Below are 24642 nucleotides of genomic sequence, written 5' to 3'. Positions count from 1 at the left end.
TTTGCCGTTGGTTCACCCTCCAATGGCCACCGTGGCCGGCGCACCATGCTGATCCGATGGCAGGAGGCAGGTACTTATCCTGGTCTCCCATGAGGTGCAGGGCCCAAGGATTTGGGCCATCCTCCACTGCACTCCCGGGGCCATAGCAGAGAGCTGGCCTGGAAGAGGGGCAACCAGGACAGAATCTGGTGCCCCGACCGGGACTAGAACCCGGTGTGCCGGCGCAGCAAGGCAGAGGATTAGCCTAGTGAGCCGTGGCGCCGGCCACTGTTGGGTTTTCATTAGCCAGAGATGCTGCTGATTTTCTCTCATGTCCAAAGTTTCCCATGCTCCGGCTGCCACTATCTGAGTGCGTGTGTGGGAGTGGCCCCGTGCCCTGTTTTGTTCCAGAAAATCTCAGAGATTCAGCGATGTTCACTGTGCTGGTGATGAACCCAAAGGAAAACCAGGCCTTGCAGAGATGGCTCTGAAGCTCAGTTTTCCTCATCTGTGAAATGGGGAGATGATACTAACAGCACAAGTGGTTGAGAGGCTGAAATGAGATAATGAGTATAAAGGACCCAGAGTTCTCTCACTTAATTGTTTTATCTTTATTTTTTAAGGTTTTTATCTAATGAATACAAATGTCGTATGTATAGCTTTTAGGAATATAGTGTTTCTTACCCCCACCCCTACTTCCATCCCACCTACTCCCTCTCCCATTCCATTTTTCATTAAGAATTATTTTTAATTTGCTTTATATGCAGAAAACCTACTCTGTACTAAGTAGAGATTTCCAATGTTTGCACCCACGCAGACACACGAGTGTAAAGTACTGTTTGAAGACAGGTTTTACCATTAATTCTCATAGTACATTAAGGACAGAGGTCCAACATGGGGAGGAAGTGCACAGTGACTCCTGTTGTTGATTTAACAATTAACACTCTTATTTATGACATCAGTGATCACCCAAGGCTCTAGACGTGAGCTGCTGAGGCTGTGGAAGCCTTTGGAGTCCACAAACTCCATCGGTATTTAGACAGGGCCATATGCAAATTGGAAGTTCTCTCCTCCCTTCAGAGAAAAGTACCTCCTTCTTTGGTGGTCCCTTCTTTCCACTGGGATCTCACTCACAGAGATCTTTCATGTAGGTTATTTTTTGCCACAGTCTCACTTAACTTTTGAAAAATATTTATTTGAGAGGAAGAGAGAGAGATAGAGAGAGATCTTCCATCCACGGGTTCACTCTCCCAAATGGCTACAATGGCTGGAGTTGGGCCTATCTGAAACCAGGAGCCAGGAACTTCATCTGGGTCTCCCACGTGGGTGCAGGGGCCCAAGGATTTGGGCCATCCTCCACTGCTTTCCCAGGCCACAGCAGAGAGCTGGATCTTCAACCAGCACCCATATGCTACGCCACAGTACCAGTCCCTTAATTTTTTTTTTTTTAAACAACACAGAGAAGTTGGCAGTAATATTCCCCAGGTGGAGGTTCAGGGAAGTTAGGATGAGCAGTGGAGGTGGGTTTCCAACTCAAGGGTCGAGTTCAGAGCCTGAACAGGCATGGTGTCTGTTTTTGAATCTGTCCCCAGTCTGGTGCTTGCATTAGGGGCCAAAGGACAGGGAGGTTACAAGCAAAAATAGAGGTTACAAAAAAAATAGAGCTGTTTCATTAAAAACTGCACCCCCAAAACAGACCTCTCCAACAAGCCTCGCCAAGCTGTAAAAAGAACAAGGCCTGCACTGTCCCTAACAGGGGAGGAAAATCTGCATATCGCATACTTGAGAAGAGTTTTGTATCAGAATCTATAAAGAACTCTTACAACAATAGACAGTAGGAAGGCAAACAGCCCAGTAGAAAATGGGCAGGAGGCAGGAGTTTGGCACAGTGTTTAAGACACTGCTTGGACCCCCTTCCCATACTGGAGAGCCTGGGTCCAGTCCCAGCTCTGTTCTCCAGTCCAGCTTCCTGCTAACGTGCACCCTGGGAGGCTGTGGTGATGGCCCCAACTTGGGCCCCTGCCAGCCATGTGGGAGACCTGGATTGAGTTCTCTGCTTCTGGTTTTGGCCTGGTCCAGCCCTGGCTGTTGCAGGCACTTAGGGAGTGAACCAGAGGACGGAAGTTATCTCTCTCTATTTGTGTCTCTGTGTATGTCTGTGTCTCGGCCTTTCAATAAAAGATTAATAAAAAATTAGAAGAAAATGGGCAAAGGATCTGAGCAGACATTTCCTTGAAGAATTGCCAATAACCACATGATAGGATGCTTGGTATCATTAGCCGCTAGGGAAATGCAAATCAAAACCTCAGAAAGATACCCACTTGGAGAGCGGGGATAAACCCAGTGTGTGTTGTTGAGGATGCAGAGAAACCAGAATCTTCGTACAGCAGTGGTGGGGATGTACAACAGCCTGATAGTTCCTGGAAGTGTTAACCAGAAACTTATCATACGACCCACTAATTCCACTCCTAGATCTCCACCTAGAAAATGGGAAGTGCATGTTCAAACCAGAGATTTATACCCGAATGTTCCCAGAAGCATCGTCAGGAAGAGCCAACAAAGGGAACCCACTCACATGCCCGTCAATGAATGGCCACAGCAAGAATGTGGTCTGTCCATGCCAAGGAGATCTTATCTCTGTGCACAAGGATATCGTTCAACCTGCGACAGAAACTCTGGCCCCCGGAACCACTGGGGAGAGCCTTGTGAACCCGATGCAAAGTCAGAGAAACCCAGCCACAACGGATGGCCCGAGGTGTGATTTCATTTATGTGGTGTGTGCAGAATGGGTCAATCTGCAGAGACGGGAAAGAGATGGGAGGTTGCCAGGGGCTGGGATGAGGGTGGATGGGGAGTGAAGCTCACGGGCCCGGCGGTTTATTTTTTGAGTGATGGAAACTTAGTGGAATTAGATCGGGGTGGGGGCTGCGTGATCTCTTGAATAGACTGAATACCGCTGAGTTGCAAACATTATATTTTTTGAAGAAGCAAGGCCCAGTGACAGTTTTTGCATCTCAAGGGTTCTAGGACTGACGGTTTCCCCACTGCCCACTGGAAACAGCGGCTGGGCCATGCAGGTTGTTGTGGTTAGCAGGTTAGACTTTTGCGTGAGCAGGTGCAGAAGAGTCTGGAAATCAAGGAGGGAGTTCTGTAGGAAGTGACATAGCAGGGGAGGTGAAGACCCAGCCAGACTCGGGTTCTGGTTTATTTGTGCAGCTCCACTTGAACTTGTAGGTCTTTAACGTTTAGGGAAGCTGGGGCCCAGATGCAAACAGACCCTGCTTCTTCAGTGACCAGATTAGCTCCTAGTCATTGTTTCCACTTGGAATGAAGGTTGAAGTCAGTCAGAGTCGAGCACAAATTGGTGCTAGACGTGGGGGCAGCTGCACTGATCCCGGGACAGACGACCAGCCTGTTAACAGCTCTCATGGAGCACCCCGCTGTGTAACAGAAACCCCAGCTCTTGGTTGGGGGGGGGGACATCTAGCAGAGTCACATCCATTCTAAGTGGATGACGTGGGCATACATCCTTGACAGATTATTTCTACCCCAGGGCCTTTGCATTTCTTGACCCCGCCTTGTTCTTTCCTCAGCTGGCTTCTCACCCCTCGCCCTTTGCCAGCCACCTTTTCGAAAGCATAATCTTCTCTATCTACTAGACATTCTCCTTCACGTCTCCCTATTTTCTCTCTTCAGAGTGCTTACCGCTCTCTGACATGATCTGGTTTATTTGCTAACTGTGTGTGGTCTGTTTTCTTCTCCCCTTGGATACTGGTTCCTGGAGAGCTGAGACCTTGACTGTCTCCGTTGACAAGCAGGTGGGCTGTGGCTGTGCTGTGCTGCCCACAGCTGGGTGGACGGGTCCAGCCGCCCGATCCCAAGGCAGGCTGTGAGCAAGCCGCCCTTGGCTGTGGAGCTAAAGCCGAGGTCTCCATACGGTCCTCTGGTTGTGGCCTGTGTCTTGTTTCTCAACTGGTTCCTAAGCAGCTGGTTTGCTGGTCTACCACCTGGGCTGCCTCGGTCACCGAGGATCCAAAATGTCAGCCGCACAGAGCTGGCTTGATCTCCAGGGCCACCACTTAGTAGGTGGCACATAGTAGGTGTTCAGAAGTCGTTGAATGAGTGAGCGCGTGTGGGAGGATCTCCCACCACGTTTCCACCCTCGGGGAGTGGCAGCAGAGTTCCCAGGAGTTGTGGAATCTTCTCCGAGGGGTAAAGCAGCCACTGTACACTTGAGAGGTGTTTCTTCCTGTGGGCTCTGAGCTCCCCACATCATCTGAATTCCTGCTCCCAGATTTTCTCCTTAATCTTTCAGAGCCAGCTGCCACCCCTGAAGGGCTTCTGACCACGTGGGCAGAGATGGCTGTCGCGGGAGGAAAAGGCTGGTGGCCGGGCTTTCATTGTCCTTTGCCCTGCGGGTGTCTGTTGGGCATGTCCCTGGGCCTTGGACTTGGCCCCAGGCAAACAGGAGCATGGGAGAGAATGACAGGGGGCCTGTAGGATGTTTGACGCAATGGAGACTTCCGCTCTGCTACCTGCTGTCTCCTTGGGCCGGTAGATGGTTACCGAGGAGACAGCACAGCCCAGGGGAAAGATCATGTACCACCTGTCCTTCAAAAACATGGAGAATTAAAAAAAACCATTTTATTAATTTATTTGAGAGGCAGAGTTACAGAGATAGAGAGAGATCTTCCATCACTCTCCAAATGGCCACAAAGGCTGGAGCTGGGCTGATCCAAAGCTAGGAGTCAAGAGCTTCTTCTGGGTCTCCCACATAGCTCCAGGGACCCAAGCACTTGGGCCATCTTCCATTGCTTTCCCAGGCTATAGCAGAGAGCCAGATTGGAAGTGGAGAAGCCAGGACTTGAACCAGTGTCCATATGGGATGCTGGCACCGCAGGTAGACCTACTACGCAACAGTGCTGGCCCCCAAACATGGAGAATTTATCACAGGAACATCAGGTGCCCCCTATGTGGTTGAGAGACACAACCCCAAAGTGGGTTTATCTTAGTGGAGGTGAGTTTCTGCTTAGGTAGAGAGAGAGCTACTTCTTTCCATCTGGGGCTGAAAACCCCGCTGGAATCGGAACAAAAACAACAACAAAACTGCTGACTCTCGCAGGCATTGGCTTCATGGCAGGAGCCTGGCTGAGCTGCAGACAGACACCATCGATCTCAGGTGAACTGCAGAGCTGGCCACGTCTGCGCGGTGAAACGCAGGACTCAGAGCGAGTTATCACCTTTTGTGATGGAGAAGAACGCACCTAATTACTAACCGCATCCTCTCTCTCTTTTTATCCTCTTTCGAAAAATGCTTATTCCTGACCAGAAATGAGGTCTAGATATTCTTTATGGAAAAATTGGAAAATAGTAGAAAAACGTAAAGTGATAACAGTTAAGGTTTATCAAGTACTGTGCGTATATCGTCCCATCCAGTCAACGTGTCGGCCCCTCGGCAGTGGTGCTGTGGTCTCCAAGCTTCCAGGGGAGCCAGCTGGGTCTCAGGGAGATGGAGAAACTTGATCAGTGCATGGAGCAGGGAGCAGCAGAGCTGGGGTTCAAACCCTGGGGGGCCTGATGGGGGAGTAGGCTCCTGACCTGCAGGTGCCGGCTGTCCGCGATCCCGCCCCGTGGAGGAAACCGCTGCCGACATGTGGGCCTGCCTTCCAGCCTTTTCTTCCCCCACGCATGCTCTCACGTGTGAATGCGCACATATGGTGTATGGACACCTTCCACGGAGAAGGGATGTGAGATCTCATTGCACAAAGAAGTATGCTTCCGTCTTTATTATTTATTTCTTGAATTTATGGGTGTTGGACTTTTCCAGAGAGAGAGAGAGAGAGACTGACTGAGACTGATGGATTTTGACAGATCTCTCCTTTGCTGGTTCACACAGTTTAGGTCTCTCCCATGTGGGTGGCAGGGACCCAAGCACTTGAGCCATCCCCTGGTGTCTCCCGTGGTGCACTGGCAGGAAGTTAGAATCAGTGGGTGGAGCTGAGACTTGAACCAGGCACAGCAAAGTGGGGCGTGGGCATCCCTCGTGGTGCCTTAGCCACTGTGCCCAGCACTCACCCCTGTATCCTGCCTTGTTTCTCCATGTGACCTTTCACCCTAAGTATCTCTCTGTCCCATAAAAATTCTCGAGAGCACGATCCTAATGTGGTAAATCCCATGTTGTACATTGACATGATTTCCTTAGACAATCCTCCTATGTTGGAAGGAAGATTGATATCTATCTCAAAATTTTCACACTTGTAGTAACAAAGTAGTTATTTTACTTGAAAGGCAGAGTTACAGCGAGAGGGAGAGAAATCTTTCATCCACTGCTTCATTCCCTAAATGACTGCAATGGCGGATGCTGGGCCAGGCTGAAGTCAGGAGCCAGAAGCTTCTTGTGGGTCTCCCACGTGGGTGGCAGGGGCTCAAGTACTCGGGCCATCGTCCTCTGCTTTCCCAGGCACAGTGGTAGTGAGTGCGATTGGAAATGGAGCAGCCGGGACTTGAACCAGTACCCACATGGGATGCCAGCATCGCAGGTGGCAGCTTAGCCCACTGCGCCGCAAGGCCAGTCTCAACAGGGACATAGTAATCGAGCAGGTACTGGGAAGTAAGTGAGGTTTTCTCTGTTTCTGCTCCTCTCCCCTTGCCCCCAGTCCTCCTCCCTGCAGATGTCCATCAGTGCCCAACACAGTCTGAGGCACCTGTGTCCAGGTGTAAGGACTCCTTACACAGATCAGTGTTGTTCTGAGGCAGCAGGCTCCCATCCGAATAGTTTGTGCACTTAGTATATGTTTTTAGCAACAATGTCTGAATTTTCAGCTGACTTTTGGATTTCTTGTGTAGATGCTGCTTGCCCCTAGGTTTCTGTGGCTAAAGGCAGTGCTGGGGTTCTGAGACTGGCCTTCCCGGGTACAAGGTTTATTTCCTCTCTGTCACCGTCAATTCATTCAGGCTTGTCTGGCTCCTTCCTGGGCTTTGGGGCTTTTTCTTCCCATAAATATCTTCAAGGACAAATGAGAAGTGTCCTTTTGCCTATCAGTACAGCCAGAAGCTCGGGAGGAATCCTGGCGGGCTTGATTGACGGCATTGTATGACTCTGTGTATATCAGTTAGGAGAGGAAGCTTCCAGAACACCAAGGCTGCGCTCCCACCGAGGGGCAAGGCGGAGGTGGGCATTTGACCTAGGGATTAAGGCGCTGGTTGGGACACCATGCCTGGGTGGGAGCCCTTACTCTGCTCCTGAGTCCGGCACACCTTGGGAAGCCGCGGGTGGCGCCTGCGTTAGCTGGGTCAGTCAAGAGAGAACCCACGTATCATTAAGAATGGCCTTTCCCAAGGCGTGTCCTGTCACTCTTAGCTCATGATCAAAGGATCCCCGCCAGCATGCTTAGCAAAGGGCCTGTGTTCTGCTATTTCACCAAGAGCCACAAGGCTCAGTGTTTGCCCGAGATCCCAGGAAGGAAAGGCAATCATTCACTTCTCATTGGCGTCCCGCCTCCCCCTTGCCCCTGCTGGGTAAACGTTGTTAACGGCAGGCAGAAGCAGCTGTCTGGGAGCCACAGGTTGGAAGCCGTAGAATGGGAGGTCCCCAGGCATGCGCAGACTCCCAATCTGAAGGATCACTTTCCTGGATGAGGGGCTTTCTCCCGAAGACCGGGGCGTCCTGAGCTAGCAAGTGGAGAAGAAAGACAACTTTCCAAACAGCGACCCGACGGCCTGCAGTGGAAGGACATCGGTGAACCCCGGGCTGGCCGTGAAAGTTATCCTTGGGAGCCCAGCCTTGGCCAGCTGCTCAGTGACCTCTGGCATTTGCCTGCCACTCCCGGATGTTTTCCGAAAACGTTTTGGTAGAAATGTAGAACACAGAGGCCGAGGAGAAGGATATCCTCAGAGATAAATTAGAGCAGACTGGGGGCCAAGTAGTCATCCATTCATTCATTCATTCATTCATCCCACACTTGTTCCAGGCCGACCATGTGCCTGGCCTTGTGCTGAGTGCTGGGGTTAATGCTGCGGCCTCTTAGGGCTCACATGCACAAGTCAGTGCCGAGAAGGAAAGATGGCCCAAGATAAATCTGTTCAGAGGCTCTCGCCTTGGGTGAGGCAGAGAGGGGGGGGCAGTCAAGAAGGGCTTCATGGAGGAGGTGATTTTTCAACGGAGCCTTGAGAGGGGAGTGGAGTCTGCATTTTATTTATTTGCAAGAGAGGGAGGGTGGAGGGGAAGAGAAAGAGAGAGAGGGATCTCTCATTTGTTGTTCATTCCCTAAATGCCTACATCTGGGGCTGGACCAGGCCAAAACCAGGAGCCAAGAGGCAGGAACTCAACCCAGGTCTTCCACAGGGGTGGTGGGACCTGACTTCTTGAGCCATCAGCTGCTGCCTCCCACTATGTGCTGTAGCAGGAAGCTGGAGTCAGTGGCTGAGCCAGGACTTGAACCCAGGCACCCCAGTGGGGGATACGGGAGTTCCACCCGGTGTCATAATTGCTACGCTGGACACCTGACCCTGGAATCTGCATTTTGACAGGATCCTCAGTCGGCTGTTTGACAAGCTCTGCTCCAGGATGTGGACCCTACCTGAACTCCCCTTGGTGATTCCTTGAAGGTATCCCACAAAGCCGTCGTTAAAATTCACGCAGAAAAGTGTGGGTCAGAAAGAGTTTGCTTGGAGAGGGAGTTTAGCCAAGCGGGTCTGGTTCTGGTTAGATGCCCACATCCTGCTTCCTGTACTCCCCTGCCTTTGACTCCAGCTTTCTGCTGATGCAGACCCCGGGAGGCACCAGCGGAGGTTCAGGTAATCGGGTCCTGCCACTCACGTGGGAGACCTGGATTGAAGGCTTCCACTGAGTTCTTGGCTCCTGCCTTCCATCCTGGCAGAGCCCCAGCCATTATGGGTGTTGGGGGGAGTGAATCAGCAGGTGGGAACTCGCTGTCCCTGTCTCTCAGATAGAAATAAATGAGTGAAAATTGAAAAGGAAGTTGTTTTCATATTAATTACTGACAAACCCCACCTCAGCCATAGTCATTTTTTTTTTTTTTTTTTTTTGGCCGCTGTTTTGTTATCTGCCATTTACCTGGGCTCTATTTAATGGCTTTGGAAAGGAGGTGGTGCCTGAAATTGGTCATTAGTGGCCAGTCGTGTTTTACCCACGTCCCCTGACGTGCTCTCGTGACAAATGCAACCACCCCCGCGTTTCCTCAGTAGCTTAAGATGACATTTAAAACGTATCGTTTGATAGGAGCGTACGGAGTCACATCTTGAAGTAGATATAGCTGTATTTCAATGCTATGAAACAGAACGGCTCTCACAGCTGTTAAAAATCCCACGTTCCCAGATGATCGAATGTCTGCCATTGCCCTCGCCTGGCACCTAGTGCTGACAAGGGCTGCCGGGTGCCAGCCGTGCTGTCAAATCGTTGGGTATTTAGGAGACAGTCTTCAAATGGTGACGTTCTTCAGAGCTTTCTCAAGGGCGCCCACCTGAATGCTCTTCGTAAGAATTCCTAAGCAGTCAGTCATAGGAGTCCGTGATATTAATGCCCCATGTCTCAGGCAATGGCTATGTGCAGTGAACCAGAGAGGGTTGGGAGAAGTCACATGGAAAGAACCAGCTAAACAGGAAGTGCAGAGAACGCTCATCCGGAGATCCAGCTCATGGGCAAGTCAAGTTTCCTGGCTCAGCTGCTGGGACCAGGATGTGTTGTTTCCAGGCTCTGTTCCGGTCATGAGAAAGACAAAACCCTCCCTTCTAAGTGTAACTGAAGTCCACCTGGAACGTAGGTGTGATGAACGAGAGCCCCTGGTGCAGTTGGAGTCCGGTGGAAAGGACACCTAGTTTGGTTTGTCTTTCATCCTGTGGATATCTCATTTATTTATTTTATTTGGAAGGCAGAGAGAGAAGAAGATATGCAAAGAGAGAGTGAGTGACAGACTGGCCTAGAGAGATCTAGCTGCTGGTTTACTCCCCAGATGCTCACAACAGCCAGGGCTGGCCAGGCTGAATCCAGGAGCCGGAAACTCCTTCCAGGTCTCCCGTGTGGGTGGCAGGGACTAAATTACTTGAGCCATCACCTGCTGCCTCCCAGGTGCCCACTAGCAGGGAGCTGGGGTGTGGGTGTCCCAAGTGATGCCTTAACCGCTGCACCAAATGCCCGCCCCCATCTCCTTCTTCTTATTATTTTTACTGTTATTTTAACCACAGAGACCTTGTCTTTCCAAGCAGGTGTGCTGAGGCTCTGCCAGGTCTGGGGCTTTCTGTGCTGGCTCGTGAGCAGCTAACAGGTTGGGCCAATGCCTTCAGACCAGCCATCTGCACCCCCTGTGTGGTATGTCCTGGGAAGGATTCTCTCTTTGCCTCTTTCCTGTGTTGGATGCCCTTTCTGAAAATCAAGTCCTCCTCTTTCTCGACTCACTCCCTTCTTTGGGGGAAGCCATTCATTCCCCTATGACACCCTGAGGAAAGACGTATATCAGGCAAGTAGTGGATATCTTAAATGTCTGAAAATGTCTTTCTCTTCTGTCGCCCTAGGATGGTTCTTTGGCTAGGTCTAGGATCAAAGTTGGAGCTCATTTTTCCTTCAGGATCTTGAAATCGTTTGTTCGCTATTGTTTAGCTTTCAGCATTACTGGGAGGAGTTCTGAAGCCATTATGCTGATTGTGAAATGTTTCTTCTCTCTGACAGTTTATAGGACTGGAGAGAAATTTTATATTTGATAATCTAAAATTTCACCCTATCTTTAGTGTATGTTCTGATCATTTTATTGGGTATTGGGGGGAACCCTTTTAATCTGGAAATTAATGCATTAAATTCTAAGGATTTTCCATTTGCTAACTTCCTCTGTGCCAATTTTTCTTTGTTCTTTTCTAGAACTTTCTGATTGGATGTGAGGTTTGTGGGAATGAGTCTCATATCTTATGATTTTTTTTTTCTTGGTCTTATCTATCTTTTGGAGAGAATATCTTGTCCTATTTCATTGTGGTAAAATATACACAAGATTTACCATCTGAACATTGCTCACTTAAGCTGTTCAGTGGCATTGAGTCCAGTCGCACGGTTGTGCAAGCGTCACCACGCGCCATCTCCAGGACTCGCCCATCTTCACAACTGAAACTCCTTACCCAGTAAGCAATGGCTGCCCTTGACCCCTCTCCCAGTCCCTGGCAACCACCGTTCTGCTTTCTGTCTTGATGAATTTGACTTCCTGTAAGTGGAAGCATGTGATGTTTGTCGTTTTTTGAGTGGTTTACTGTATTTAGCATAATGTCTTCAAGGCTCATTCGTGTTGCAGCGTATGGCACGGTGTCCTTGCACCTGCAGGCTGGCTGACGTTCCAGTGTGTGAACATGTCACATACCACGTTTCCCTGATCCACTCGTCCATCAGTGGACACTTGCATTCTGCCATGTTTTCTGCCTTTTTGATTTTTAAAAAATATTTATTTATTTGACAGGCAGAGTTAGAGAGAAGGAGAAGGAGAAGGAGAAGGAGAAGGAGAAGGAGAAGGAGAAGGAGAAGGGGGGGAGGGAGGGAGGGAGGGAGAGAGAGAGAGAGAGAGAGAGAGAGAAAGAAAGTAGTTCTTCCAACTGCTGGTTTACTCCCCAAATGGCCACAGCAACCTGGGCTGGGGCAGACTGAAGCCCAGAGCTAGGAGCTTCTTCTGGGTCTCTCATATGAATGCGGGGATCCATGGGCCATCCTCCGTTGCTTTCCCAGGCACATTAGCAGGGAGCTGGATCAGAAGAGGAGCAGCCAGTACTCAAACTGGTGCCCTTATGGGATGCTGGTGCTGCAGTCTGTGGCTTAACCCACTGCACCACAGTGTTGGCTCCCACCATTTTGATTTTTTAAAATGCTTATTTATTTTATTTTCAGCTGTTTGAAAAGCAAAAAGAGGGACTGGTAGATATACCTCTTCCATCCTATGTTCCATTCCAGAAATGCCCGTATCAGCCAGGGCTGGGTCAAGCTAAACTAAGAGTCTGTAACTCCATCTGGGTCTCTCATGTAGGTGGCAGGGGCCCAAGCACCACGGCCATCATTCACTGCCTCCGAGGATACATTAGCAGGAAGCTGGATCGGAAGCACAGGTGCTGGAACTCAAATCAACACTCTGGGAAGGGATGGCCATCCCAGGCGGCGGATAAGCCACTGCACCACAGTGCCCGCTCCATCTTTTTGATTTTTACATTACTTTGAGGAACCCTCAATTTCAGCTTTGAATTCTTAGATTTTTATACTCCTGAGGAACAGTGTTTTTTCTACTTACTTATTTTTTTAAAGATTTTTTATTTATTCGAAAGGCAGAGTTACAGAAGGAGGAAGAGATAGAGATAGAGATAGAGATAGAGATAGAGATAGAGATAGAGATAGAGAGAAAGAGAGATCTCCCATCCACAGGATCACTCCCCAAAGGGCCACAGGACTGGGGCTGGGCCAGGCCTGAAGCCAGGAGCCAGGAGCCTCTTCCAGGTGTCCCATGTGGGTTCAGGGGCCCAAATACTTGGACCATCCTCCTCTGTTTTTCCCAGGCCACCAGCAGGGAGCTGGATCAGAAGTGGAGCAGACAGGACACAAACCTGCACTCATATGAGTTGCTGGCTGTTGCAGGTGGAGGCTTAACCTGCTATGCCACAACGCCAGCCCCTCTACTTACTTATTAGATTCTTTATTTAGTGGAGAGTTAAGATTGTGATTATAGGCCGGCGCCGCGGCTCACTTGGCTAATCCTCCACCTGCGGCATCGGCACCCCAGGTTCTAGTCCCGGTCGGGGCACCAGATTCTGTCCCGGTTGCCCCTCTTCCAGGCCAGCTTTCTGCTGTGGCCAGGGAAGGCAGTGGAGGATGGCCCAAGTGCTTGGGCCCTGCACCCTATGGGAGACCAGGAGAAGCACCTGGCTCCTGCCTTCGGATCAGTGCGGTGCACCGGCTGCAGCGCGCCAGCCGTGGTGGCCATTGGAGTGTGAACCAACGGCAAAAGGAAGACCTTTCTCTCTGTCTCTCTCTCTCACTGTCCACTCTGCCTGTCAAAAAAAAAAAAAGACTGTGATTATAAATTAAACTGAAAATACGTCATTGCAAAAATAAAGAAAAATAAGAAAGGAAAGAGGAGGGAGGGTGGGAGTGAGGCAGGGAGTGTAGGGTGGGAAGTATCATTATGTACTTAAAACTACATGTAAGAAATGCATAAAGTTTATTCCCTTTACATTAACACACAAGTCAGCCTCCTATCTGCAATCCTCCAGAGCCGTTTTCCTTCCACTACTGCTAATTTTTTTTCAGTCTGTTCTTGTGTCGTGGACACGATGTCGCTCCTTGTCTCTCCGAGGATGTCAGCCATCTCTTCTTCCCAAGTGGTCCCTTTGCTCACACCTCCTTACTTCTGTAAAACACGGGTCTCAGGCCAGGAGGATTCTGAGAACCTTTGGCTGCTGCTTCACATTTGAAAAGGAGATGCTGAAAAGCTGCTTGCAAGCCCTGGGTACGAGGACGGAGTTGGCCTGCGGTGGGCGTGCTGACCCAGTTGGCCTTTGTCCTTTCTCTGGGGGACTTCTAAGGGCATTTTCTTTTGGACAGATCGCATCCTTGGAAAATCTCTAATCTCTTGTCTGGATGCCAGAGCAAGGAAGCCATATGAGTCTGTTTTGTGAGGCTGGGTACTTATTAAACACACACACACACACACACACAAATGAGGCTTCTTTAGCTCACAGCATGAGAGACTAGAGGTCCAAACAGCACAATGCTGGCTCTTGCAAGGGCCCTGTGGTTGGCTGCCCCAGAGTGGGTAATATCACGACAGAATGCATGCCAGAAGGTGTGCTCTCCTTGCATACGCTGGGAAGCCAGAGCACAAGAGAGGGGCTGGTTATGGCCTCCAACGTCCCCACCTCTTAAATGTTCTACCTCCTCTACACTGTTAGCCAAGGACCCAACCTCCAACGTAAGAACTCTGGGACGAACAGTCCACATCCAAACCAAAGCAGAAGCCACATGGGGGCAGCAGTTTCCCGGATCAACGTGCCAACTCTCCACTAACCCCAGTTGCATAGGGCACCTCAACTCTCGGCTGTGCCTGGTGTTCACAGCCCACAGGCAGCAGAGTGCCCCTCTCTGTCAGGTTGGTGAGGAAGTAGCTGCCTGACTTCCTGGTGGGGTAGATGAACTCTGATCGTCTAATGACTCAAGCAAGTTTTCAAGAGTCCTCTGTTTTTCAGCTCTCCCCTGTGTTCCTACCTCTGGAGGAGATCTCTCTCACTGGCACCTCTGGTTTCAGAGTCTTCCTAGAATTCTGCAGGGAAAATTGAGCTCCTTCTTGTTGTCTGTGCTTTCTGTTTGTGCTTTTAGATGCCAGCGTTATCTACTCTGCAAAGTCAGTCACGGCTCAAGCAGCCGTTTCCCATCTGTGGCGATTTTTTACCTCTCTCATTTCTTCTTCCAGTTTCCAACTTTGTCCTTGGGTATTGATAACCTTTTTTTTTTTTTTTTTGACAGGAAGCGTTAGAGAGAGAGAGAGAGAGAGCGAGAGAAAGGTCTTCCTTTTCCATTGGTTCACCCCCCAAATGGCTGCTACGGCCGGCGCACTGCATCGATCCGAAGCCAGGAGCCAGGTGCTTCTCCTGATTTCCCACGCGGGTGCAGGGCCCAAGCACTTGGGCCATCCTCCACTGCACTCCTGGGCCACAGCAGAGAGCTGGACTGGAAGAGGGGCAACCGGGACAGAACTGGCACCCCAATCGGGACTAGAACCCGGGGTGCCGGCGCCACAGGTGGAGGATTAGCCAAGTGAGCTGTGGCGCCGGCCGGGTATTGATAACCTTTTAAATCCACTTCATATTACTTTTAAGTGGTTTCTGAAGGGAGTGAGAAATACAGGTAACTAAAAGTCCTCCTTTCTGAGCTGTGTGTTTCAGGTTTAGCTTTAATATTTGTTTTGGGGCTTTAACAAATACTCATTCCACTGATGTGTCTGTTGATCATTGTTTTTATTCTTATCAGATTTTTTTAGTCCCAATAGAAACAGAAAAACTGCTAATAGAAAGGATAATGGTTTATATTCCTAGAATATACACATCTTAATTCATCATCACCACCACCACCACCACCACCACCATCATCACCACCACCACCAACACCACCATCATCACCACTACCACCATCATCACCATCACCATCATCACCACCATCACCATCATCACCACCATCATCACCACCACCACCACCACCACCACCAACACCACCATCATCACTACTACCACCATCATCACCATCACCATCATCACCACCATCACCATCACCATCATCACCACCATCATCACCACCACCACCATCACCACCAACACCGCCATCATTACATCATCACCACCATCACCACCACCATCACCATCAATCACCATTACCATCACCACCACCATCATTACATCATCACCATCACCGCCACCATCATCATCATCATCATCAATGGTTTCCTTGAGTGCTAGGCGTGTTCTATCTTTAGTCTCTACAATTGTTCTTGGGTAAGAACTATCACAGCCCCCATTTCACAGGGTGGAAAAAACAGGCCTCAGGAAGACTGAGCGCCTTGGGTGAAATCACAAACATAACAAATAGCAGGAAAGGATCTGAACCTCAGTGGGTGGTCTCTGCCTAGGTTTTGTAGGTGTGAGGGAGAAGAGGCTGTGATGAAAGAAGGCTTCAAAATCACCCGAAGTCGTTGGCTACTTTGAAGCTGTGATTAGAGACTCAGTTGTACAAATGACTGCGTGATGGTATCAAGCACTGAGGCTTAGCACAGACTCAGCTCTAGCCTTCGGAATCAAGTAGCAAAGTCCAAAACCAAGAGATGGCGAACTCATCTTTGATTTGTCAATATTCCTGCAATTTGCCTAGAATACAGCTTCTTCTTGGTGTAGAAGGTCAGAGCTTCTTGCTGATCTTATTTATCACTTCATAGAGATAAAGGAATGTACCAATGCCTGGAACAGAGCTTGGTACAAAACAGGTGCTCAATACACACTTGCCAAATGAACATTCTTCTCCAACGTTGGGGCAATTTCCATATTAGGAAATTAGGGGGTTGCTTTCAGATGGAATATGGAGATAACCAGGTAGATGGGGGCATGATGAATGAGGCCTCAAATCCTGCCCCTCTGCCTTCACCAAGCTGTGTACTGGGTGCAGGGCTACACCTGCCTGGAGGAAGGGGCACCATAGTCAAAATCCATAGGCAGGTGCAATATGGGTGAGCAGGAGCCCAGTATTGGAGTGTGTGTGGGGGGTGGGAATTCCTGAGATATGTGCCCCCCAGATGGAGTTCAGGTTAAGTGCGCTTTAAACAGATAGACTTTCAATACACAGAGGAGCAAAGAGTTTAGTGTTCTTGCTGCAGGTGATGCTACAGCCACCAATATTCCTGTACAACCAGGCACAATATGCTCAATCGCATAGCGTGCTGCCTCCTAACTGCCCTGGCTTTGCCTGTAGCTTGAAGAACACCCTTCTCAAGTGTGTAATTTTCAAAGTAGTTTTGTTCTTTAGTCCTACTCCATCTGTACATTTTTTAAGAAGACTTCTCAGGCTTGGTTTAATAAATAAAGCTATTGATTGTTTTGAGATTGCTGGCTCTTTTTGCCATTCAGGGAGCTAGTTATTTTGAGCCTTGTCAGTTTCTTCCACACATTCATGTTGATATCAATGTGCCGTCTCCAACAGAGTTTCTTTTCTTTCTTTCTTTCTTTTTTTTTTTAAGATTTATTTATTTGAAAGGCACAGTTAAGAGAAGCAGAGGCAGAGAGAGAGGGGGAGAGAGATCTCCCATCCACTAGTTTACTCCCTAAGTGGCCATAATGGCTGGAGCTGGGCCAATCCAAAGCCAGGAACCAGGAGCTTCTTCTGAGTCTTCCATGTGGGTGCAGGGGCCCAAGGACTTGGGCCATCTTCCACTGATTTCCTAGGCCATGGCACAGAGCTGAATCAGAAGTGGAGCAGCCAGGACTTGAACCGACACCCATATGGGATGCCGGCATTGCAGGTAGCAGCTTTACCCACTATGCCACAGCGTCGGCCCCCTCTAACCGAGTTTCTTAACTGGAGTGCTGTTGCTATTTGGGCGTGTCGCCATGGCCCTAGAATTGCAAGGCATGAGCCCTGTGGCTGCTTCCGCTGGATGCCAGCAGTGCCCCAGTCACTGAAGTCACTGCAGGGGAGCACATTTCTCGATGATGCAACTTCTGGTAAAGACCCCCAGGCACTGCTGCTGTGCTGAGCTTATCACGGATTCCAGTAGGTGATGTTTGCCAGTGCCAGCACTTACCATGATGAAGCCTGAAGCCTGAAGCACAGGGCAGGGGGTGGGGGTGGGGCACATGCAAGGCAGCCTTCCCCTGCACACCCCTCCTTCGCTGCTTTCTCCTGCAGAATCTTTATCAAGAAACTTAGCGAGCCGGGAGATGCACTGGTTCCATGGGGAAACACTTTGAGGTATGCAATTAGGAGGGAGAAAGATGCACTTTTTAGCATTTGGATTTTAACCTGTTCCATGTTTTTTTTTGTTTGTGTTTGTTTTCACGTGTGACCTGTGATGTCTCCAAACCTACCTGTCTCTCTGCCAGTTCTTGCATATACCTTGCACAAGGCTGGGGGCTTGACATGTATTATTTCATTTCATCCTTATGACAATTTTGCTCAACTTAAAAACAGCTTTCACATTCCAATTTTATAGAACACACTAAGGCTTTACAAGGGTATGACACGTTCTCAGAGTCAGCTTACTACCTCCAGTGTCTGTGTCCTGACAATAGAGTGGTCTGTTGCTATGAAACTATTGAAAATGGACTGGGGGTTAGAAAAAGCAGGCACACCAAGTGGCATCATTAGTATCCAGCCTGTCACTACCAGCTGGAGCGTTTGCTCATCTCAGAGCAAGGAGGGAAATCATCTTTGTGGGCAGTTTTCTAAGTGGCACTGGGAAGAAGGATGAATTGGCTGCTTCATTAATAAACCAGGGTAGAGTGCGGGCACCGGTGCCAGCCGCAGAATCTGCGGCTGCCTGGAGAACTTGGCTGCTGTATCGCTTCCAACCTTTCTGCAAAAAACCCAGGACCGGCGGGTATCAGGGGAGCGGAGGGAAGGGAGGAAATGGGTTGGCTGACCTTAAGGAATCTGGCCCTGGGAAGAGCGAGCAGCGTGCTGCGGACGGGAGGATCCGCTAACCCCGTCCATTCAGGCACACCTTCATTTCATTATTTAAATAAGCATCTACCATGCACCAACCAGGTTCTCCCTCGATGTTGAAGACACAGCAACCAACACAACTGACAAACAGCCCTGTGCTCTTAGAGCTCATATCCTCTAAGGGGACACAGACAGGAAGCCTATGGAACAATAAAATATGAAAATGCTTCCAGAAGTCCAACGGAAAACAGAATGAAAAGAAATTTATTGGGGTACAATTTTTTTTTTAAATTCACATGTATGAGGGGTCTACAAAAAGTTCTTAGAAATTGGGTAGTATGAAAAAACTGCATGGATTTCCAAAACCTTTGGCACCCAAATATACTTATCTTTTCATTCCATTTTTCCACGAGGTTGAGTCGTGGGAGACACCGGATGCAGCCAAGTACTTAGGGCAAAGAGGTGTAGGGAAAGAGAACGGGGCTCTGGGGTGAACCGCGAGCAGCGAGCCCTCCTGAAGTGACGCAGAGCAAGGATCTTCCACTAATACCGCTCTGGGTGCGGCTCTAAGCGCTTTAGCTACGTCATTAATGCTCACAGCATCTCCAAGAACTATGGCTGCGATTTCCCCCGTCTTACTAAGAGAGCCGGTGATATCCGGGCATTACCCAGCTGTCACGCAGCAGAACTCGGATTTGAATCCAGAAATCTGGGTTCGAAGCTGCTGCGCCATTGACTGTTGGCCTGCAACCCAACCCAAGCCTCCGAGGGCACCCAGGAAGCGAGTGGGGGCCTCCAGGGCTTCGCAGAGCGGAGTTCCCCCCGGCGCGCGCGCGGCGGGCGGGTGGGGGAGGGAGCGGGGCTGCCGGGGTTGTCCCGGGACAGGGCTGCCACCCCAGGTCATCTGCTCCAGTCAATAAGATGAGGGCCTCGGGGGGCGCTCGTCTCACTCTTTGGGGGTTTGCCGGGGAGTTCCTATGAGGGAGCCGCGGCGCGCGTCCTGGGCCTAGGACGGAGCGGTCGAGGGGCGCCCGGGGATCCTTGGCAATAAGGGATCCACGTTCAGCAAATGCGGGAGGAAGTACGATGCGCCCCCATACAAAGTGAGGGGCGCCCGAGAAAAGCCTGGAGCTGTAGCGGCCTTGAGCAGCCTTGGGCGTCCTGGGCCATAGCGAGGAACCAGGATGGAGAGGGATGTCAGAACAGTCCCCCACTCCCACCCCACCCAAGAGTGGCCAAGGTGGCTCCGTGTGTGCTGCAAAGAGACATAGAGCCTCCGCACTCCCAGCCAAGCTCACGGAGAAACTCCCTCGGGGCTGGGATTGGGCGCACACGGGGGGCGCTGGAAAGCAGCGGGAAGCGAGCCTTGGAGAGGCTTGGTCAGGGCTCTGGGTCCAGGGCGCAGAGCCGGTGCTGACGGCTGCGGGGAGAGTCCCAGAGGAACTTAGCAGGGGGTGCAGAGCACAGGGAATTTGAAGCGCGCACGGGAGCCGAGAGCGGGCGCCCGCAGGGAGCGCGCCGGTCCCCCGCCAGGTGCGCAAAGCACCTCAGCCGTGGTCGCCCCCGGACTCACTCACCATAATGGAGAAGACCAAAGCGACGATATTGATGGGGTACGCGGGGCAGAAACACGCGACGATGGTGAGCCACAAGTAGTTCTTGGGCATGGGCGCGTCCTCCTCGGTCTTGTCATCCTCCGTGTTGGCCTCGGGACTACTGTCCAAAGCCCGTTTGAAGTCCGAGTTGGGGGCGTACTGAGACATGGGGAGGCCGGGCGAGGGCAGGGTCAGCGCGGTCTGGGGCTCTGGCCGCCGGCTCCTGGGGAGGCTCTGATCAGCCAGCGGCTTGGGGCTCCGGGGAGATGTGACCTCACCCCTCTCAAGTCCTCCGGCTGCACCCGCCCCGCTCAGGGCCCAGGGCCAAAAGCCTCCTCACCCGCAGGGAGGGAGGGAGTAAGAGAGAGTGAAAAGTGGTGGAGGCAGCCGGTCAGCCTGAGAAACTGGGGAGAGGCGCTTCGGAGGGAGGCAGCTGAGCGGCAGGCAGGTGGGACAGAGACACAGACCCACACTGAGAAGCCCGAAGTCCGGAGGAGAGGAGGATCAGGGTAGCCAGAAGCGAAGGCCCTTTAAATTCCACACTGGCCAGCTGGCCGGCTGAAGGTGCCCAGCTCATTCTTAAAGCCACTGAATTTAAACACACTCAGAGAGGTCGGGACTCACCCTGTGCAGGTGCCCACAGCCTTACTACTCCTTTTGATCTCTGTAGCCCAGTTGGCCCAAGTCCCGTGCCTGGGTCTGTCTTCTACTTGGACTTTGGAACCACTGGAGCTGCCCTGGAGCAAGGTGTTCACCCCTGGCCTCTTCCCTTGCCTCCCTCATTCGACTGGGACTCAGGAGCTGGGAGTCCAGGGTTGCCAGCCAGTGGGCACCACCCAATCAGCACTAGTCCTGGTGGCCTCCCCATTTTCCCAATGTGGGAGCCAGAAACTCTTTCCTCTTATTTATTTATTTATTTATTTATTTTTTTTTTTTACTGTTCTACCTGGAGGACCCCTGGAGAGAAATGCAGGCAGTTCTGGCGGGTGTAGGCAGCCCTGGGGAGGGCGTAGTTGGGCTGGGGAGAGCAGAGAGGTATCCACTTTGCAAACTGAGGTAAGGATAGCAAATGGTATCAGTAGCTAAGCCACTCCTGAGCAGCTGTGTGGACCAGAATGGAGGCTCTGAACCCGAACAGAGCTAGGATATTGCCAAGCTGGGTGACCTAAGAAGAGCCCCTTTTTCTGCATCTGGAAAAAAAAGAAAAACAACTTGGTCCCTGCTTTGTGGGAATGTTGTGAGGACTCTGTGAGATGGCACGTTAAGGCAGGCAAGTCTGGGCACTCAGTGAACGTAAATGTAGTCAATTTGACGGTGTTTCAAATCTGATATCCATTGTTGCAAGTATTCCACCCAACACCCAGCTATTCTGAGCTGGCAGGACCACAGAGAAATGAAAATAATGTTATTTTGTATAAAGACGACTGCTTACATCATTATACTTTGTATTAGTCAAAAGCTTGGCTTATCTTGGCACCTGCACCAATTGGGATGTTGTCACTTTTCTCATGGGGCCATGCTGATTTGGTTTGCTGCCGTCCTCTCTGGACTGCAAACCCCTGGAGAGAGGGGACCGTCTTACTCATCTTTGTGTCAGCACCTGGCGCAGTGCCTGGCGCACAAGGTATAAGCTTAGTGTAACTTGCTGGCTGAACACACAAGGATGAAATCATAGCTTCCCACCAGGCTGTGTCCCACACTGATTCATCAAGTGGGAATAACTGAAAGATAACGTTCATCTGCCCAGGTCTCGGTGAAGGCTTTCCACTGGCTATTCCCTCTTCCTGGAATACTGCTTCCCGCAGACTGTCACATGGCCTCTTCTTATTACTCCTTAGTCTGTCAGCTCAAAAATCACTTCCTTGGGACTGCGCTGTGCCGTAGCGGGTAAAGCTGCCACCTGCAGTGCTACCATCCCATATGGGCGCTGGTTCAAATCCTGGCTGCCCCACTTCTGATCCAGCTCTCCACTATGGCCTGGGAAAGCAGTTGAAGATGGCCCAAGTCCTTGGGCCCCTGAACCCATGTGGGATACAAGGAAGAAGCTCCTGGCTCCTGGCTTTGGATTGGTGCAGCTCCGGCTGTTGCGGCCAATTGGGGAGTGAACCAGTGGATGGAAGACCTCTCTCTCTCTCTCTCTGCCTCTCCTTCTTTCTCTGTATAAGTCTGACTTTCAAATAAGTCTTTTAAAAAATCACTTCCTCAAAGAGAACTTCTCTTTGAAATGATCTAGCCTAGTTTCCCATAATTCTATAGTTTATCAGCTTTATGTGTGTGTGTGTATGTGTGTATACAGCATGCTCCACAATTGTGATGTATTTATTCACTATGCGTTCTTTTTTTTTTTTTTTTTGACAGGCAGAGTGGACAGTGAGAGAGAGACAGAGAGAAAGGTCTTCCTTTGCTGTTGGTTCACCCCCCAAATAGCTGCTACGGCCAGCATGCTCTGCCGATCTGAAGCCAGGAGCCAGGTGCTTCCTCCTGGTCTCCCATGCAGGTGCAGGGCCCAAGGACCTGGGCCATCCTCCACTGCCTTCCCGGGCCACAGCAGAGAGCTGGCCTGGAAGAGGGGTAACTGGGACACAATCCGGCGCCCCAACCGGGACTAGAACCCGGGGTGCCGGCACTGCAGGCGGAGGATTAGCCTAGTAAGCCGCGGCGCAGGCCCACTATGTGTTCTTTCTCTGGACTGTAAGCTCTCAAGTCTGTTTAGAACTGTATTTTCAACACTTAGAAGTGTTTTGGGGGTGGACGTGATGGTGTAGCAGGTTAAGCCATCACTTCTGTCGCCTGCATGCCCTATTGGAGTGCTAGTTTGAGTCCCGGCTCCTTTTGTTTTTTGCCCAGCTTCCTGCTAATGGGCCTGGGAGGCAAGTACTTGGTTTCCTGCCACCCTTGTGGGAGACCCAGACGGAGTTCCTGGCTCCTGGCTTCATACCAGCCCGGCTCTGGCTGTTGTGAAAATTTAGGGAGTGAACCAGTGGTTGGATGATCTCTCTCTGTCTCTCTTCTCTTAGTCACTCTGCCATTCAAATAAATAAATGAATAAAATAATTCTTAAAAAAGAAATATCCTGACACATAAGAGGAATGCAAGAAATATTTCTTGAATGAATGTCTCAGAACTACCTGGGAGTATTGAGAAGAATGATTTCCAGGTCTTGGCTAAGACCTGCTTGAGTTAGAATGTCCTGGCACTCCAGAAATCTGTATTTTTGATGCTTAAGAAATCTGTGTTTCCAGAACACTCTGCTGTGATTCCTTTATTTTTTTTTTAAAGATTTATTTATTTATCTGAAAGACATAGTTCCAGAGAGGCAGAGGCAGGGGCAGAGAGAGAGGTCTTCCATCTGCTGGTTCACTCACCAGTTGGCTGCAATGGCTGGAGCTGGGTGCTTCTTCTGGGTCTCTCATGTGGGTGCAGGGGCCCAAGGACTTGGGCCATCCTTCACTGCTTTCCCAGACCATAGCAGAGAGCTGGATTGGAAGAGGAGCAGCTGGGTCTTGAACTGGCACCCATATGGTATGTGGGCACTGTAGGATGGCTTTACCCACTAGGCCACAGCGCTGGCCCCTCTGTTGTGTTTCTGAGGTAAGCGGACAATTCCTCAAATCCCAAATACTTTGCCTGGTTCTCAGGAAGTAGTGCTGGATATTGAGTTTGGAGACCCCTATAGGTGTCTCAAACTCAACCTGCCAAGGTGGACTCCTGTTTTCCCCAAGAATTTGCTTCTCAAGGCTCCGCCCTTGGCCAGTGAGCTCTACCCACTTTTCCAATGGCCTCCTCTCCCACTCGTCTTCCTCCTTTTCCTTTCTGAAACACCGTAGCCTTTCCTACACCAGGATCTCTGAACCTGCTGCTCCGTCCTCCTGAAATTCCCCTCTTCTCTTCCATGTGGGCTCCTTCTCATCTCTCCACACACACCCACCCCACAGACCTGCACAGAGAGGCCTTCTCTGGCCCTTGTAGCTGAAGTAGACCCCATCCACCTGTTTTCCATCCCAGTACCTGTTTATGACGTCACAGTTACCACAGCAGAAATTACTTTGCTTCTTCATTTGTTGACTCTCTTCCCCACCAGTAAGGAAGCTCTACCAGGGCAGAGAGGGCTTTCTCTGGGATGTCCCTGCTCCCAGAACGGTACCTGGCTCTCAGCAGGTGCTCGTAGATAGTTCACTGAATGAATACTCTGTGCATGTGGTCATGCAGGTTAGCCAGGTGGGGGCATTATTCTCTCTCCTTCATTTGACCTGATTGAGTCCATCTCAAATGGGACTCTTCACTTCGTCGTCTTTCCCCATCCCCATGGCCTGTGTTCCAATTCCAGTTCTTGTCTACAGTGAAAATGCCCAGTGAGGACTCCAAACCATTTTTGTGATTGAAGCTTGTTAATTCCATTGGCATGACTAAGTCCGAGGTTTGAGTACCAAATAGGATGTTGCTTTTGCAAAGTCATACACTGTACCATCTGCTCTTACCTTCTAGTGTGGTCAAGGGAAATGCAAAAGGTGGAGTTGTTGACTTAGGATAGACTGTTCCTCTGCCAGGAAAACAATTGTTGAAAACCCATGCAATACTCCAGAATCAGCAAACATTTAATGAGTACCCACTGTGTGCATTCAATGCACTCTACATGCATCACCTCATTTAACACCTATAGCAACTTTTGTGAGATAGGTGGTGAGGTTTCTGTTTTACAAATGAGGACTCCTAAGATGATGTCGGTTGAGGGTCTTGTTTAAGGTCCTGCAGCTAAGCAGGGGTGCCAGGATCTGAATTAGACCTGAAAGCTGTTCAGCCGGCAGGTCCAGGTGAGAGTCAGATGGACATTTCTGAAGTTTGCTGGAGCCATCATATTCTCGGTATCTCAGGGAAGATGGATTAATAGCTTGTTGA

At 50.4% G+C, this 24642-nt stretch overlaps 1 protein-coding gene across 6 annotated transcripts in view; it reads right to left on the bottom strand.

The window, feature by feature from the left end:
- TMEM233 (transmembrane protein 233) overlaps positions 1-20542 on the bottom strand; it is a 64063-nt gene extending 43521 nt beyond the window's left edge. For 2 of the 6 annotated variants that reach the window (XR_007911916.3, XM_008272318.5), the window contains exon 1: positions 19729-20542. Coding sequence is in view for 5 of the 6 variants with exons in the window: in XM_008272318.5 (XP_008270540.1) it covers positions 19729-19914 (186 nt within the window). In the remaining variant the exon portion in view is untranslated. The remainder of the gene's footprint in view (positions 1-19728) is intronic. The other 4 variants (XM_089323259.1, XM_089323260.1, XM_070065987.2 and 1 more) reach the window with 2 other exon arrangements.
- Positions 20543-24642: the final 4100 nt, after the last annotated feature.

Source organism: Oryctolagus cuniculus, chromosome 21 (assembly GCF_051225735.1).
Source record: "Oryctolagus cuniculus isolate XC-2025 breed Fujian yellow rabbit chromosome 21, ASM5122573v1, whole genome shotgun sequence".
Classification (NCBI taxonomy): domain Eukaryota; kingdom Metazoa; phylum Chordata; class Mammalia; order Lagomorpha; family Leporidae; genus Oryctolagus; species Oryctolagus cuniculus.
This window is presented reverse-complemented; position numbering and strand designations above follow the sequence as displayed.